Below are 16707 nucleotides of genomic sequence, written 5' to 3' on the forward strand. Positions count from 1 at the left end.
CTCAGGCTCCCCAGTGTGCAAGTTTTGGGTAACCTCTACAGGACTCTCTCCTCATTTGCAGGTTTCCTGGAGGAATACCTTTTCAATGTCTGAAGCCTGTGCCTAAAACTATCTGGGTGAAACTACACTCCATGTGAGAGGTGCCAGCAGTTGTAAACTGGAGACAAACACATGCAAAGGTCACTTGCAAGAGAGATTCCTGTTGGCTCTGTGCTCCAGACTGTCAGAGCCCCCCACTAAAAGGCAGCACACTCCTCTATGAAGCAGCACTGCACTCCCAGCTCTCCATCACCTGTCAGCTTGCTGAACCTGCACTTGCCCCATCATCCAGGGCATTGAAGGAGTGCTAAACTGGACTGGATCCAATATTGTCCCCTGGGGCACTTTAGCGACAGGCTGAGCTAATCTCTTGTGACCAGCAGTTCAGCCAGTTTTCAAGCCACATCACAGTTATTGCTTTAGACACGATTTCTTCATTAGGACAGTGGTAAAATCCACATTATAATTGAGCTCCAGGGATTTCCACTACTCTGCCCTGATTCAGGAAGGCTATTGCATTGGTCAGCTGCTATTTCCTCACCATCCATGGTGACTAATCCAGATCACCAATTTCCCCTTAGAAATGGTTTCCAGGAGGATTTTCTCTTATCACCTTCCCAGGGAACAAGGCAAAGCTGACCTTATTCAGATCTTCCTTGTGGTTCATCTGAAGTGATATTTTCTTTCCTCCAGCCCTTGGGAATCTCTCCTGGTAGTCATGACCTTTCAGTGATAATCTAGAGTGGACTCACAATCTACATGTTGAATACATAAAGAGAAACAGTGGATAATAATGTACTCACAGAATACAGATTCCCTCATTCCCCTAAACTTTGTCAGCAATGTCAGTTGATTAAATGAAACTCTACAAAAGCCTTTATAGTTAGTGAGATTAATATGAACAAGATCAGTTGTGTTTCTTCATGTGTTTGAAAGCCTCTAGCATGCTACAGGCACTGTAAGAAACAATGAATGAAAGAAAGAAATATTTCCACCACATCTATAGAACAGTTTACAGATTTATGCTCTCATTTTTATTTGCCATTTGTGCATCCATAAGTTTCTTTTTCTCAAAAAAAAAAAAATCCTGTATTCTTTTGATACCAATAAATGGAGGAAACTACCTGGAAGCTATTTTTTCTTGGAAGCATTCATTTGACCTTTTCTGAATTAAAATTTGCATATATTTTATTAGTATATATAGCTGTGTAAACTGAAGGACACCGTTATCCAAACAGGGATTTCAAAATACATCTTATCTGTAAAGCAAAGACAAAAACTGTATGCAGATCTTGGCAATGCATATATAAAAGATATATATTTCTATTTGAAGGTATATATATTTATTTGAATTTATTTTTTATACTTGGATATATACATGCATGTCTACAAAGACAAAAAAGATGTTTTACACACCCCGTTTAAAAAAGAAAAAGTGAAACAACTACAAACTGCTGAGAGAATTATTATTCCCATGGCCTCTAGGCAATGAAAGTTCTGAATGGACTTTGTTAGGAAGTTTTACAAGCATGAAAAATGTTTACGTTTACCTTAAAATGCAGTACTCTCTGTGTGCAAATTTGTAAGAGCCTTAACAAACTTGCCCATGGGTAGATAAATATAGCCATTTCTACTTAGGAATTACCTTTCTGTTTGGGAATTTTTCAAAAATAGCTTAAAGAAATATCAGTATGTTCTTCTTCTCATAGGAGCAGATATTTTAAAAACTAATGTGTGTGAAATTCTTGGGTATCCAAAAATTTATTTAAAAAACATGACAGTGTTCATCTCTCCTCCTCCTATTTGTGTTTTCTCTAGCTGTTTTAGGCAAGGAAAATATAAAAAGTTTACTACCATTAAGCTGTGCCTCTGGGGTGTCCATTGCAAAGCCACCCCTTCCCAGAAGCCTAGGAACTGTAACATAAAAAAAGGGAAAGAGATTCTGCCTTTAAAACAGTGTCTTACAAATGCCACAAGCTGATACTTGACTGTAGTTTTGGTAGCTCATGTACTGCTCCTTTCTCATCCTTGCAGAACACAAAAAGGTGGCATAAAGAGTGGTTTATCTACAGGAACCTGTTCCCACCACAAGGAAGAGAGTGCAGTATTATCTTAGTCTCAAAGTAGTGATCTGTAAGAATCACAAGAAGGGAGCTGGCATTTATCTGGAAAACACAGGATATACAGATGCACACAGAAGTGCCTATTTCAACAGCTGCCTCCAACCAAAAATGCTGAGTAGTTACAGCCCCATAATTCTGCTTCAGTCTGGTTTGATGTTCATAAATCAAGGGCAAGTGACACCATTTTCTCACAACATGCAAAAAACTGAAAACATTGAGGAGTACTGGAAGCAGCCTTGATGATCATCCAGCAAGTTACCATACAATGCATTACAAGAAAATAAGGAAACCTAATCAATCATCCATGCAATTGAGTTAAAAGCAGATTAGAAATGAATATTGCAGACTGATGGAGCTCTACAAAACTGCTGTTTTCAAACCAACAGTAGAACCTCCTTTTTTAATAAGAACAATTGGCTTGGAGTGCTTTGTCAACATGACAAACCTTTTCCACCACAAGTGAAGCATTTATTCAAATGCTAATGAAAGTGAATGTAATTTGTAGTGGTGCTGAATCAACTTTTCAAGACTGTAATTTGCATTTCTATAAAAGTCTGATTCTTTCAAAATGAAATATATTTGAATACGGTTTTCATACTAAATAAATTGATACACTGTTTTTTCCATCAATTCAAAAGCATTTTGATTTCTTTATGTGAGGCAACTCCAATAATACAGAGCAGCTTTTTATATTTACACTGTCTTCAACTAGAGAACAGACACAAAATTAATTAAAATTTCTATAGCTCTTATATTAAACCATTGTTATCAAATATCGCAATTTCAACAAATTAATTTTTCATATTCTGCTAATGTAGATTCATCTCTTATTTACCATAACTGACCAGGGCTTCTAGATAGTAACTTTCAGTGATGTAATATTCTTCTTATAATCACTAGCAGGTGCACAGTGATTCTCCCATTTTCATTCCTCCATGACATTCCAAAACCCATAAAAGAATATAAAATTATATTGAAAATATTGTTGCTATTTATTATATAATGACTGTCATGTCTGAAACTGGAGTACTGGATTCAGAGTTGGTCTTCCCAACTCAGATGATGCATAAGTGAATTAAATAGATCCAGAGCTGGAGACATAATTTTTTTTTAATTTGAGGAGCAGGGATAAATCTGAAGATGTCAGATTAAGATGCAGAATGACAGTGCTACCCAGAAAAGAAAAAAAAAAGTCCCTTTTACACAAAGTGAAACTGAGACACTAATAAATTGGTTGTGCAAAGCCATCAACATACCAAACTGCTAAATGTATAAATATTCAGTGAGAACATCAAGTTTTACATCATAGAAAATAAAAGTTGCAAGCATATGACTTTGTGGGAGCCATAAAACTCAAAGCTGAGTTACAAGCAGGTCATCTCATATCTGCTGCTGTAAGTGTTCTTCTATTCTTCTTTTTAAAAACTCAGCTGCAGAATAATGGATCAAATAGGTCAATTTAGTACAATTCATCACTACCTGGACCTGCAGCTGAATTTGTCCATTTAAACAGGGCATTTTTGAGTCAGATACATTTAAAATTATCTCTGGCATGGTGTTGACCAAGGTTTTAAAAAGCATGAAGTCTTCAGATATAGCATCTGATATGCTATCTGCTACGGACACTACTTTAGCCAAGCATGGAGCCTAACAAAATATTTCCATCCTCAACAGCACAGAATTATTATCATCTGGGAAGCAGCATCAGCAAGGATACAGCACAACACTCAGATAAAACATGCAGTGTGCATTTTCCATATGGTTTATGTGACAACACATCCTTGTACAGTAACAGTAATTGTTATTAGGCCGCATCAAGTATTACTGCTGGAAAAGAATTTGCATTACATTCAGGACAGGTTTCAAAAAAGTTGTAATTTTCAGAGTATGAAATACAATACAGTAACTAAGAGCAGTGAGACACTGGTTAATGGAAGAGTCTACATCAAACCTGCACCAGTGCTGCCAACTGCAGCATTCTATGCATCTCCTGCCCTGTGCAGCAGTATGAATGAGGGCAAAGAACAAGCAGGAAACTGAAGAACACTTAACAAACAGAAATAAGTCGGTTTTTTTAAATTGAATATATTGGAATAGTAACACCTTCACTGTAATGATCTAACCAGTTGAATAAAAACTGAACAACATAACCTGCCCAGTGAATGCTCTGAGAAGTTTTAATGAAAACCAATTATGATTGCTTGGCACTATTAAAAAAACCCCAAGAATCTGAAAGCATAAGAAATATATATTAAAATGATTATAGAAAAATGAAGGGGTGAGGAAGACACTTTCATCTGAAGAAACCGCCACATGACATTTCTGTTGGGCAAGGAAGACAGAAATAATTTTGTCCCATGAGTCTCCCTAAAAGCAGGACATATCTGAAGCTAACACCTACCAGTGGATGCAGTTGATAAAAACAACAAAAAACACACCTTGTCAAAAAACCAAGAAAACAAACAAACAAAACCGCATGAGATGACTTCACTGCGTTCCTGAATATAAGCAGCAGCTGATGTGATAATTATCAGTTGTACAGCTATACTGAGAGTAACTGGAGAGTAAAAAGGATGTCACAGGAGTAAGGAATAGCTCATGAATTTGCAGAACTTCTGGTTTTTTTTATATATATATATATATGTATACATACACATGAGCAGTCATTCATAAAATCAGAGCTGGGGGAAACCAGACACAAGGCCTCTGCTACAAAATCTGTGTTGTGGGTTCATATATATTAAAATGTACACATTCCCATATGTGGCCTCATCTTCAGATAAACTACATGCAAACAAAACACTAAATTTCAGCAAATATAGGCTTGGAGGGTTATTTCAAAATGCATTTAAAAGTCCATTATTTCAGGGATACAATTTGGGACAAGAACTGGTATACTCATATATGCCAATCTGTATCAGGCAGTGATCTGAGCTGGGAGGCTTTGTTCATTTCCTACTTTACTTTAGGCTTTTAGGCAGAGAAACATGAACATATAAAGATAGAAAGAAACTTATGAGCAGAATTCCTACTTATATTACTAGCAAAACCTACTTTAACTAATACTCTTATTCCTCATTTCCTGTTCCAAAAGTAAAATTTGAACAATTAAGCCAAAACCTGTGGCTTTGGGGCCTAATTTCCAAAGGAAACAAGCAGACAGCAATACACAACACATTCCCTAGGACTCATGAAAAATAGGACAGGGCTTCTGTGTGAAACAGATTCAACAAGCATAGCACACCAGTTGGTACTGCTCTCCTCACAAAGTTGGGCAGAACAAGTACTGACAGAGGACAAGCCAATTTTATTAAATAAAGCAGTGTTTGCAAATCTACTCAAAAAGATTCATCTCAGCAAACTAAATCCCCTTAGGACAAAACATTTCATTTTGTGTAAAACACTGTGTGATTCATCACAAATCATGGTTGCTGATAACTGGAAATGGTGAAAGGAACAAGTTAGTTCCCTATTTCAAAATTGCCAATGAACTATTCTTTGCAACACAGCCCCCCTTACTCCAAGAGCTTATGAGACCAAATCAACCTGTACTTTTACTCTCAATAACCTCTCTCCAACCCCTCACCCCTGTGCTGTTCAATATCTAAGGTGCCATTCAGTAAGTTCAACCCTTAAAATGGACACACAAGTGATGCTATGTGATTCTGCCATTTCTTTCATCTGGCCTTGTAATTTTCCAAAAGAAACTTCTCAAGATACTCAGTATCTTCAGACACTGCTAAAAAATCCTATTCATTCTATTTCTGCCAATATGCTAGATTTCCTGAATTGAATTCCTGAATGAGAGAAGAGGGAAGGAAAAGGAAAGGAAAAAAAGGGGCAAGAAACATGCCAATACTACTTCTGCTTCCAGGTGCAGGAAAGTCAGCTTTAGTTTAGAAGCAGCAAACTGAAAAAAATTTGTCATGATCTTAATAATTTGATAAGTCAACCCCCTTTTAAAAACTGTAGTTTAAAAGAGAAATTTCAACATCGACCCTGTTTCACAAATTCAGAGACTATTTAGAGACTACTGAGAAAATAGGCCATAAGGAAATGCTCTGGGACAGCAGCTTTAGCACAACCACTAGTCCTTGTTAGCAGCATAAAAATTGCAAACCTCCTAAATGTAACTGCACACAATCTTCACTACTTCTTTTAAATAACAAAGGTATTGTGTAATAAATTCTGTAATTTTGAGGAAAAGCAGATATGTGGTATTTCTCTAATAGAAGAAAATCAAAAGATGTTTAAAAAAACCACCCTCCTTGAGAAAATTTCGTAAAATCCACCATATATGCTTTTCTAAAAGAAACAGAGTCATAAATCAGTATTATCTAATTACAGAGAAACAAAATGCAATTAAGAAAAACACAGCTTTTACTGCAAGCCTTTTCCATCTCCATGATTCCTGTATTTCAGAGGTCCTCCTCGATCAGTGTTGCTGAAAGAAACTTCCTGCTCAGGTAACAGACAGTGGTGTTTGCTGGAGTTGTTTGAGCGTTGGGCTTTGCACCATGCAGTTATAAAGTTAATAATAACCTGCAACAATTTTTTGTGGTTCTAAGATATCATAATAAAGCTCACAAGTTTAACTAAGGATTTACCCCTAAATCATCCAAATGTTTTAATTTTGCTGAGGATTGACAAAGGAGAGGAGAAATGCGCAGACGCCAACTGTACGTCTGTCAAATGCAACGTACACAGTCCGAAAAGGACACTCAGCTGTCAGTATCCCAAAGGGTGCCATGCAGTGACCTGCAGTATTACCAAAATGGTCACTGCAACTCCTGGATTGTGGGATGGAAGTCTGAAAATGAATACCTGCAAGAGATATGGGGAAAGCTGAAGCTGGCAGTCAGAAAATCATTGCTTTTTCTGTAATCTCCAAGCACTTTCGAGTGGAACAGAAAACCCTAAGCTGAGAATGCACATGATACAGTAAGTGCTTTTTCCAAACAAGCCCCAGCCAACAGAAGGTGGTTAAAGATTTATCTTTATTATTCTAAAACTAGTAGATTGTTCTTTCATTAATAGTTTTGAAAAATATGTAAAGTTGATTCACTGATGCAAAATGTTGACATTTGCATTGTGTTCATCATTTGCATGAGTTCAAAATTAGAGTACTTTTGAAGAAGAAACACTTCTGTTCCTTTTTATGTGCTTAAGATTAAAAAATGCAGCTTGCAATTACTGTAAGCCACCTCTCTCTATGGAGTATTTCTGTAGAGATTGCATGACAGAGTTTGATATAACCACTCTTCTGAAGAACTCCTGCACAAAATTTTAGTTGATATCTTCCAAGGTTACTTAAATAATCATTGCACAGGTTATATCATAACCTTACTTCCAGGAACTTCACTGGAATGTTTCTTCTTTAAACACATGGTTTTATTCTAACTGATCATTCTAATTTTTCCATTTAAAAAAAAAATTTACCTACCAGTTAACTAATAATGACTAGAAAACAACAAAAGTTGCAGTAAGTGATGTGGTTCTGATTATGTGTAAGTCAAAACAAAACAACAATTCCTTCCAGGAAATAAATAATGATTTGCCTAAAACATTTACTCACACTTTGTGTTTATCTTTAAAGGTCTAAGCATGACTTGGAATCGAGGAGACAACATGGATGTTTAGAAGTCAGAAAAAGCAGAGGGAAGAGAGCAGGGCTCTGAAGAGAAGCCTGAATGACTTAATTTTACTTTTCCACCTATCTGTACTCCAAATGTCTCTTGTTAGAAAGACAACCACACACTTCAGTAATATACTTTCAGCCTCTTTATTTTGCAGTGGGTGGCCATACATAAGGGCAACTACTTTCAAAACACCATATTTTCTATGTCTTCAATTTCAGAAGATTAATTTAGTAATCTGAGAAAGTATTTACCAAGCAATATTATTCCATCAACCAAATTCAACACAACTGGTGAGTTTGCACATAAATTAAACCACAAATGTTTCAGAGACAGGAATGAAAACAATTTCAAAAGAATTATGCAGGAAGATCTAATAAGCATTAAAATGCTGTGTTGCAAATTTTGAGACATGATGTGATGGAAAAGCTAATTATTTAAAGAGAACTTTGGAGTTGAAATTTTTCAGTAACCTTCCTGTGGAACATCCTGGACATTCATTCCTTTTGGCAGTTATTGTCATTGTGCAAGAAGAAAATATACAAGCAGTCTCAGGAAGTATCTAGGAAGTGTTCAAGTAAATATTGGCAAGTCAGTAATATATTTCATTATTCACAGATCATTGTGCAACATATTTGTTCTGTAACTTCTTTATGTATATATTACAGGAAAAGATACACGATGTAATGTGAACTTACAGTTATGCTTGTACAAGTGCAGAAGTTTTTAGTTTATACAGGAACCCAATCTTAAGACGAAAAATCAAGGCACTGAGACAGTCCAATATGAAACATCTCTAAAACACCATACACTTCAAAGGCCAGCCTGGTTGGTTGTCATTTAAAAGGTTTCTTGTTCCTGTTGGAAAGGTCAATAGGGAAAGTTAACCTTTGTGCGACTACTGACAGAACTTTTGGCAGTAACTTTTAGTCAAAAACAGATGTGTAAAAGGAAGTATTTTGTATTACAAAGATATAGGAAAAGCTCAACATTTAGCTCCAAACATCCTGCAAATATCGTTTTGCTTCTCGAAGCATGGCCAGGATCTTCATTGCTTCCAACTTGTCAGCTTCCATTTCCATGCTCAAAATGTCTACTACAGCATCACTTACATCATCAGCCATGTGCTTCTTATCTCTGAAAAATAAAAAATAGAGGAGGAAAAGTGTGATAGTGTATTTTTCCATTTATCCATAGCTTCAGAGGCAGGACAACAGAGGAAAGAATCATTAAAAAAATCCCAAACAAAAATAGAGTTTTTATATTGTACAGCATGATTCTCAAGAGTTTTCCTGTAGCTGAGCATTGACATTAACTAGGGTTTCTCTCAGTCAAACACCACATAGTTTTCAGCATGCTGTAATTCATAAGTAAAAAACCTTGCCACCCTAGTTGAGCTGGCAGAGAATAATTGGTTTCTTTAAAGAAGAACTGGACCTGCTGAATGAGTGTTGATTCCTGTATCACTATACGGTTCCAATATTAAAGGAAAAAAAACCCAAAAATTGGTACCAAACCCCTCACTTATTAATAATGCTATTTTCATTACAAATAGCTGACATTTACACCTGCAGGAGAACACATTAACATTGGGCCCTATATTCAAGTAGTTTGTCCATTTATCAACAAACTTTCTAAAAAACTTGAACATCCAGGTAAGTTAGCATCCACAAACAAAATCTCCCCCTGTAAAATTTTTTACTATTACAGAGCTATAGCATTCTGGAGCACCTAAACCTGGAACACAGATGACTGCTATTGTCTCACAGATGAGGAATTTCTCATCACATCTACTCACATATATAATTTTCCAAAGAGAAATCAATTGGCTTGAAATCTCCTATAATTTAACTGAATACTGAACAAAAAAAGGAAAATAAATTATAAGTGACTAAAACAGTCAGTAGAACTGTGGTTACAAGCTGTATTTCAAGATTATACTGGGAAACAGAGGTCACAGGGATGGCAGTCTAGCTCTCCAGGAAGGCTCTTTCAGCATCATATTGGTCCTTTCTTTCAGACAGCTCTAAGTCTTTCCAAAGCCTCCAACTCTGCTACTCTCTTTCTGAACAGTCCATTTCCACTCCACTCACCCACATATATAGAAGTAACCTCCATCCTTCAGCAGGACTCTGGCAACTTCCTTAGCACAAAGCCTAAGGACATCTTGCACATATTTAGGTGGGGCCACTTCCGCAGTTGAAGAGTCTCTTGAGAAACAAACCTTAAGATGAGTTAAGGTTCCATTTTTAAGAAAACATTGGAGCTCATCTCTGAAAGGTAATAAAAACCTGTTAGCAATGGCTCAGAGATGAGCATTCCCTCATGAATACAAAAGAGATGTTAAGTGGTGAACTTGCTTGAACAAATAGTCTCGATCCTGATGCCGACAACCAAAGAACAGCCATGTTTCTCCAAATTCCCAGTCTGTATGTTGTTCCCTGAGCTTTTGCCTAAAGAAAAAAAAAATTTCAATCATTTTTTATCAAGTGCAGAATATGAAACATATATAACCTAATTTTTAATTATAATATTTTAACAAACCTCTGGACTGGCAGAAACGTAAAACGATTTAGGTAAATCAAAGTCAAACCCTCATTTGATTTTCTTGACTACTCACTTTCAGACTAGCTCAAGATCAATCAATTTTTTTTTTTGCCACAGTTTCATATTGGAATAGTCAAGACTGACAAACATCTCACAAAATAATCCTGACTGATTCACTACCTGGGTAATCACTGCCTTTTATCCTTCATTGGAAGCTATGTAAAACCACCTGGGAAAACTCAGCAGTTTTAGGCAGCTTTCCATTTAGATGTAGATACCTGCTAGATATTATGAATAATAATTTATTAACCACCACACCATCAGAAAAATTATTTCATTTTCTTGAAATAATGCTGGAAGTGTTATTTTAAAGGAGTTTTAGCTGCCATTTTCTAGTTACACCAAGAGAGAGATATTTCATTTATACTTTAAAATAAAATGCAAAATACTTTTGAGACGTAAAGGTATATTTGAGAATCAAAATTAAGGAGTACACAATGATTTGGCTAAAGCAAAGCATGGAGTTAGAAACACCATGTCAAAATTTCACTTTTCTCTCAAATAAAATGTTTTGAAAATTGCTATAGGACCCAAGAAACTCTGTTACCTTGCTGGAACTAATGAGTCACATTGGAATATGCGTTGGTTGCCTTCAAAACTTAGAACCATTCCCACCCAAATACTTCACTCCTACTGTTCTTTTCCTCAGAATGATCAAGGTTTTACATATTCTTGGTGATGTGCTGTCACTTTTTAAACAAACATCTCTTTGCCTTGCAAAATTACATTGCTGTAACTGGAGAGGGAAAATAAAGAGATCCACCTTCCCTCACACACAAACTCCCAAGCACCAAGACTACTGCTGAGTTGAAGGTTCTGGTGCCAAGCTCCTTATCTTAAAACACCAAAATGTAAACCACACAGAAATAAGAGAATATGGGAGAAATCTAGACATTCACCATGCCTTTTAATATAGATGCTGTTTCTCAAGGAAGTGGATTGAGTAACAAACTTAAGCCAATCAACACATTATAAAGAACTATCATACTCTTACAGGCCTTCCACCAGCAACACAAAGAGATAAAGGATTTAATTTCTTACTACTATTTCTGTAATTCACCCAACTTCTCATATATCTACTACGAATAGTAAATACAGTCAGATGAAAATGTAAGTTTTACTACTTTGAAAAACAAATAAATACATGAAAAATGCTTGTTTAAAATTATTAAAACTGCTTATAATCAGCATATCACCATTACATAAAGGAAAAAAATTAACTGCATTTATACTCAAACCCTAAGGCTGTATTTCTCCTCAACATAAAAAGGCTGCTCTCCAGATAACAACTTGGTACATACCTATGTTGTAGGAAACCAATAAATGGTGCAATTCCTGTTCCTGGACCAACCATAATGAATGGCACAGATGGGTCTGCAGGTAAGTGGAAAGCATTGTTTGGACGAGGAAAAATAGAGATCTAAAATAAAATCAGGTAAAATATAATTGATGGGCATTCTTAAGCCTTAAAAACACCATGACATTTTTAGAACCTTCAGGATATTTACACAGCATATGTACCCACACACCCTTCCAAATCCTGAGCTTGAGAGTTCATCTTTAATGCCACACAGACATTTAGAATAAAATCTTACAGAAGTCTCCGGAGGAAAAAAAACAAACAAGCAACAAAACCACACCATATTTACAAACCTATTAATCCATCTGGAGGAAAACTGGGATAAACCTCACAGACATGAGTTGCTGAATATCAAAACTGACTGCACCACAAATTTGGGGAATACTGTTAGAGAATGCATGGGAAGATTGCTGTTGGCATTTAAAGAGAAGTAAAGCTAGTTTATGGCTATCAAAGGCAACTCAACCTTTTTTCACATTGTTGGAGGTCAGGATTTGTTTATAGTGAATTGAAGCCTGCTGGTAAAGAGCCTGCTTTCTTAATTTTCATAAAAGTTTGACATGATTTCCAAAAGTGCATATGGGTGAGGGGAGGCACATAACAGCTCTGAGATCTTGGAAAATGTTTTATATAATCCCAGTGATAAACAGTAATTCTAATTTTCATATCTGTATCAGAAAGGAAGTCATATTTTCATATGAGCTCCATACCTATCCTCTGACACACAGCCAAAAAAATCTATAGAAAACAAGAGATTACTGTTTTTAATTCCAAGAGATTATTCAAGACTCAGCAGCAGCCATAGCAAAGCTTCATACATTAAAGTCATAAGTAAACATCTAATTTGTTTTATACATTAATTATGAAAGGATTTGAATTTACTTTCAAGTTTAATGAAGGAGAAAGGCACTAGACCAAGTTATTTAAACTACGTTGTGTAAATCTGAAAGGTTTAGCACTGCTAATTTTTTAATAGCTTAATTCACTACAGATATAACAATGTTAAAGAGCATTATTTTCCTAGTTTCATGATGATAAAAAAATAGAATAATTCTTGCAAGTGAGGAATGATACTTTATATACATACACTTCATACCACACTTGAGTTAGGAGGATATTTACCCTATTAATGATTCCAAACTGGTCATTCTTTCAAAACAGACTGCAAATGGTAAACACATTTATACTGTAAAGTGTATTCAATTAATCTAATATATTTTTGCATAAGATCACACTCATCTGTTTTGCGTGGTTATCCCATATATTTCTGCAATCTATGTGCACTGCTGGCCATTTATCTATGCTGAATTCTAGCTTGTGCGGTAGACAAAATCGTTTCTAAACTTTATCCAGACTCATTTTGTAATAATAATTTTTTTTTTCTTTTTATCCACATCTTTTTCTTTTTTGATCTTCAATTAATTTCAAATCAATTATACTTTAAATAAAGAGCAGACATGAATACTGGAATAAGATATATGATGCACATATTTATCTTTGCATTAGTTTTAAAAAATGAAGATAACTTGTATGGTGTTTTTCCCTATTTTGTCTGACTGATACCTTGAATTATTGGCACAGTTTTCTTTCAACCAAATTCTATTCTTGTTTCCATTTTTCATAATCAGATATAGATTAGGCTGCCAGTAGTTCTTTCAGAGAAAAAATATGTATATCACACATATCAATGATATAGCAGAATTCCTATTTTTAAAAATTAGCTTAGACGTAGTGACTTAGAGATGGATCAATTACACAAAATCTCTGCCACAAAATGAAATGAGGGGAAAAAAAATAAAGAAGTACCTTTTCCTAGTAATATCAACTGTGCCAAACAATCAGTGATACACGTCAGAAATAACCACAGAGGACTGTCCCCTGCGTCACATTCAATAACTTGGCCTTTGCAAACTCTGGAAGACCTGACAAGAAATGTGAGTTTTACAGTTTCTCCCCTATTACCTGCCACTGCTTCCTGGAAATGACCCAGTGCCTCATTCTTGTGATGCAAACAGTCACGACCATTTAATTACACAGTGGTAGTTTAGTCCACGAAAACATCCTTCAAGATACACTTAGAGCTACAGAGGGGTGGAAAACAACTCTGGCCTTTCAGCAATGGGAAATTTCACAATTTAGGTATGCATAGATAAGTAAAATTTAACTTTAGTGTTTAAGAATCAAGTTCTGGACATGTTATACAGAAGCAGGGTAGAACTGCAAAATTAAGGTTTATGCTGCCAAACCACATGCACTACATCACAACAGTGAACAAAGAAACCTGCAGTTTTTTCAGACATGCATACATTTAATAGTTAATGACTTTAGAGCTAATATTCATACCTTTTCAGTTGAAGAGCTTTCTCCTTTTGTACCCTGAGAGTTTTTACTGGGGTGCAGTAGAGGTGCAACTAACTCAGCAAGCCACCCTGTACAAACTCCTTTCCGTGAGACAGGTCTAGAGGGACCAGCAGGGAACTCCACAACATTAAATACAAAGCACAACCTTCCTGGCTGATATAAGTTTGAACTGCAAAGACAAAAATATTAAAAAACCAACCTAAAACCTGAGAGACAGCTGTACAGTGTTGCAGTGGGTCCGTTTGCAGCCCCAACCATTTCAATTGAATCAAGATTCTCAATGTTCAGCTAACTGCATAATATTTATATTTAGTTGGAAATTGTTTTAAGGCTGGACTCAAAAGCCAGTGTCTACAGAAGGGAATCCGAATTCCTACCAGATTTACCTGTGTGTGAGCTTGTTCTTGAGACCTTTACCAAAGTCTTGTCACACACTCAAAAAAATATTCTTTGAAATAGTCTATGTTTTTTGCAATAGAACCACAACTATGTTTTCTCCTTTACTCCTCTCCTTCCTCAGATTCTAACGTACACAAACATATTTGGGAAAAACCCCATACCTAAATAAATAAGAAGATACAATTTGAATATTTCATTACCTTGAGACAGAGTAGGATCTGGCTTGTAATTTAGGAAGATGTTCTGAAGAACAGAAAAAAAAAGTTATCACTTATTAGATTCACCCCAATGAAGATATTGTATAATGAGTGTTTACACTACAACAGATTACAAGGTGTTTTAATTGAACTGTAATTTTACTCTAGTAACATTCAGTGTTTGTGGTTCAGAAACAAGCAATTAAGACCTGAACTCTGTTTTGAATGCGTTTTAGACTTTGTGGAACATCAATTAGAGATCCTATACAATAAGACTATAACACTTAATTTATGGGGTTCTTGGTCAAGCAAAAGTGACTGTAAGGTGTACAGAAGAGCTGCCAGTTGCTTTACCTGAGATGATGTGAAGCTTGAAATTTAATTTTCCCCACCTTCCCTCTATGAGCTCAAAAGCTCTCACAATAGAAACTGCTTTATTGAATGTTTCCCATATATAATGTCCTAGAAGCAGATGTGCCAGCTCAATTTCAAACCACTGATTACCTATGCCAAGTTTTGAAGTCTTAGCTGAAAAAACAAGACACAGAAGTTCATGGGGCATTTTTTGAACAAGCAACCCCCTATATATATATCACATAAACATTTATGTCTATGTATGTACAGGAGCAGAACTACTCTTTTTGTCAGTACGTGCACACCCTGACATATTTTAAAGGTGCTCTGCTACATAAGATAGTTGCTAGGCAGAGTTAAGAAAAGGTAGTGCAGTGAAATTACTAAAACAAGACACTAAACCCTTTCAGCAGTTTTGGGTGAAGGTGGACAAAATGACTGCAAGAACATGGAAAGCAATTTCTTTTGACTCCTATTATGAAACATATCATGAAACTCTGGATTTTAATTTGAAAAATAACTGCCAGCAATTTCAGATGTATTTGACATCGTTACAGCTGCAGTCCCATCCTTTCAGTATTTTATATCAGGAACCCAGTGAGTGTATTAGACACAGCACAAATACAGATATACTGGGAAGAGCATTCTGTTTTAACAGGTAGAAGTGCAAGACAAGACCATGTAGGCAGAGAAATTAGGAGTTGCAAAAATATGTCTTTTATAGTTGTAACCAATTGATGAACTAATTCACAAAGACTCTAATCCTGCAAGCACCTTATGCTTACTTTTTATGTACAGGAGTAATGCAGAGTCAAAGCATTGATATGAACCTAAATGTTTGCAGAAAGAAAGCCAAAGACTATGAACCATAGAACAGAGCTATGTTCCTCAACAAGACTTTCAGCTTGATCACTATAGAAACTATATTCCTAAATCAGTTAACTGAACTGTTACTCCCCTTTCTTGGGAAATTGAACATTTAGCCTGACACATTTTCAGAAACCAAACCTAATTAAATCTAAATCAGTCTTTTACCAATTAACAGGCTAAGTGAAGGCTTGCAGCTTGGAAAAGCATGAAGTAAATCCAGGAGGCAAACATTAGAATCTCTAATAAAGTGAGTATAATCAGAGGCTCCTTGTCTGCTGCAAAGCTCTTGAAGTCTCCGTTTTTCTTCCGCATCACTGGTACATTCTACAAGAGCTCGCAAAAATGCCTGTAGAGAAGAAAGGAAAGAGTGAAGGGTAAAAAACTTGTCCATTTGGGAAAATTATCACAAAACTGGGAAAAACTTGGGTTGCCTGGGGACAGGAATTAGGTGAATGGATAATAGACTTTTTTTTTTTTTTTATTGCTCTTCTAATGTCTACAACAAGTAAGCACATCAGAAAATCCTACTTAGCGTGGGTGAGGAAGAGACAAAATACAGGCACAAGCCATTTCCCCCCAAAATTCCAAATTTTTTAAAGGTGTTCTTATTGCCCCTATTTACACTTTAGTTAGGCAGCTCCATAACACAATTCAAGACAAAACACCATTTGCTAGGGTACAGAAGTCAGGAAACAGTAACAAAAATCTTAGAAGAGGTATGACTATAAATAAAGTATGGTATTAAATGAGTCATGTTAACG

General features: G+C 35.8%; 1 protein-coding gene across 4 annotated transcripts in view; it reads right to left on the bottom strand.

Moving 5' to 3' along the window:
• Positions 1-7925: 7925 nt before the first annotated feature.
• Positions 7926-16707, bottom strand: part of MTRR (5-methyltetrahydrofolate-homocysteine methyltransferase reductase) — a 28793-nt gene continuing 20011 nt past the window's right edge. For 3 of the 4 annotated variants that reach the window (XM_071454513.1, XM_071454505.1, XM_071454499.1), the window contains 7 exons: positions 16112-16292; positions 14726-14768; positions 14109-14295; positions 11707-11825; positions 10159-10251; positions 9892-10071; positions 7926-8935 (listed from right to left, as the gene is read on the bottom strand). In XM_071454513.1, the coding sequence (XP_071310614.1) occupies positions 8791-8935; positions 9892-10071; positions 10159-10251; positions 11707-11825; positions 14109-14295; positions 14726-14768; positions 16112-16292 (948 nt within the window). In that variant the 3' untranslated portion in view covers positions 7926-8790. Of the gene's footprint in view, positions 8936-9891; positions 10072-10158; positions 10252-11706; positions 11826-14108; positions 14296-14725; positions 14769-16111; positions 16293-16707 lie in introns of those variants that run through there. The other variant, XM_071454521.1, reaches the window with a different exon arrangement.

Source organism: Agelaius tricolor, unplaced genomic scaffold, assembly GCF_023055355.1.
Source record: "Agelaius tricolor isolate 1412-34295 unplaced genomic scaffold, bAgeTri1.0.p SCAF_2, whole genome shotgun sequence".
In the NCBI taxonomy this organism is placed as follows: domain Eukaryota; kingdom Metazoa; phylum Chordata; class Aves; order Passeriformes; family Icteridae; genus Agelaius; species Agelaius tricolor.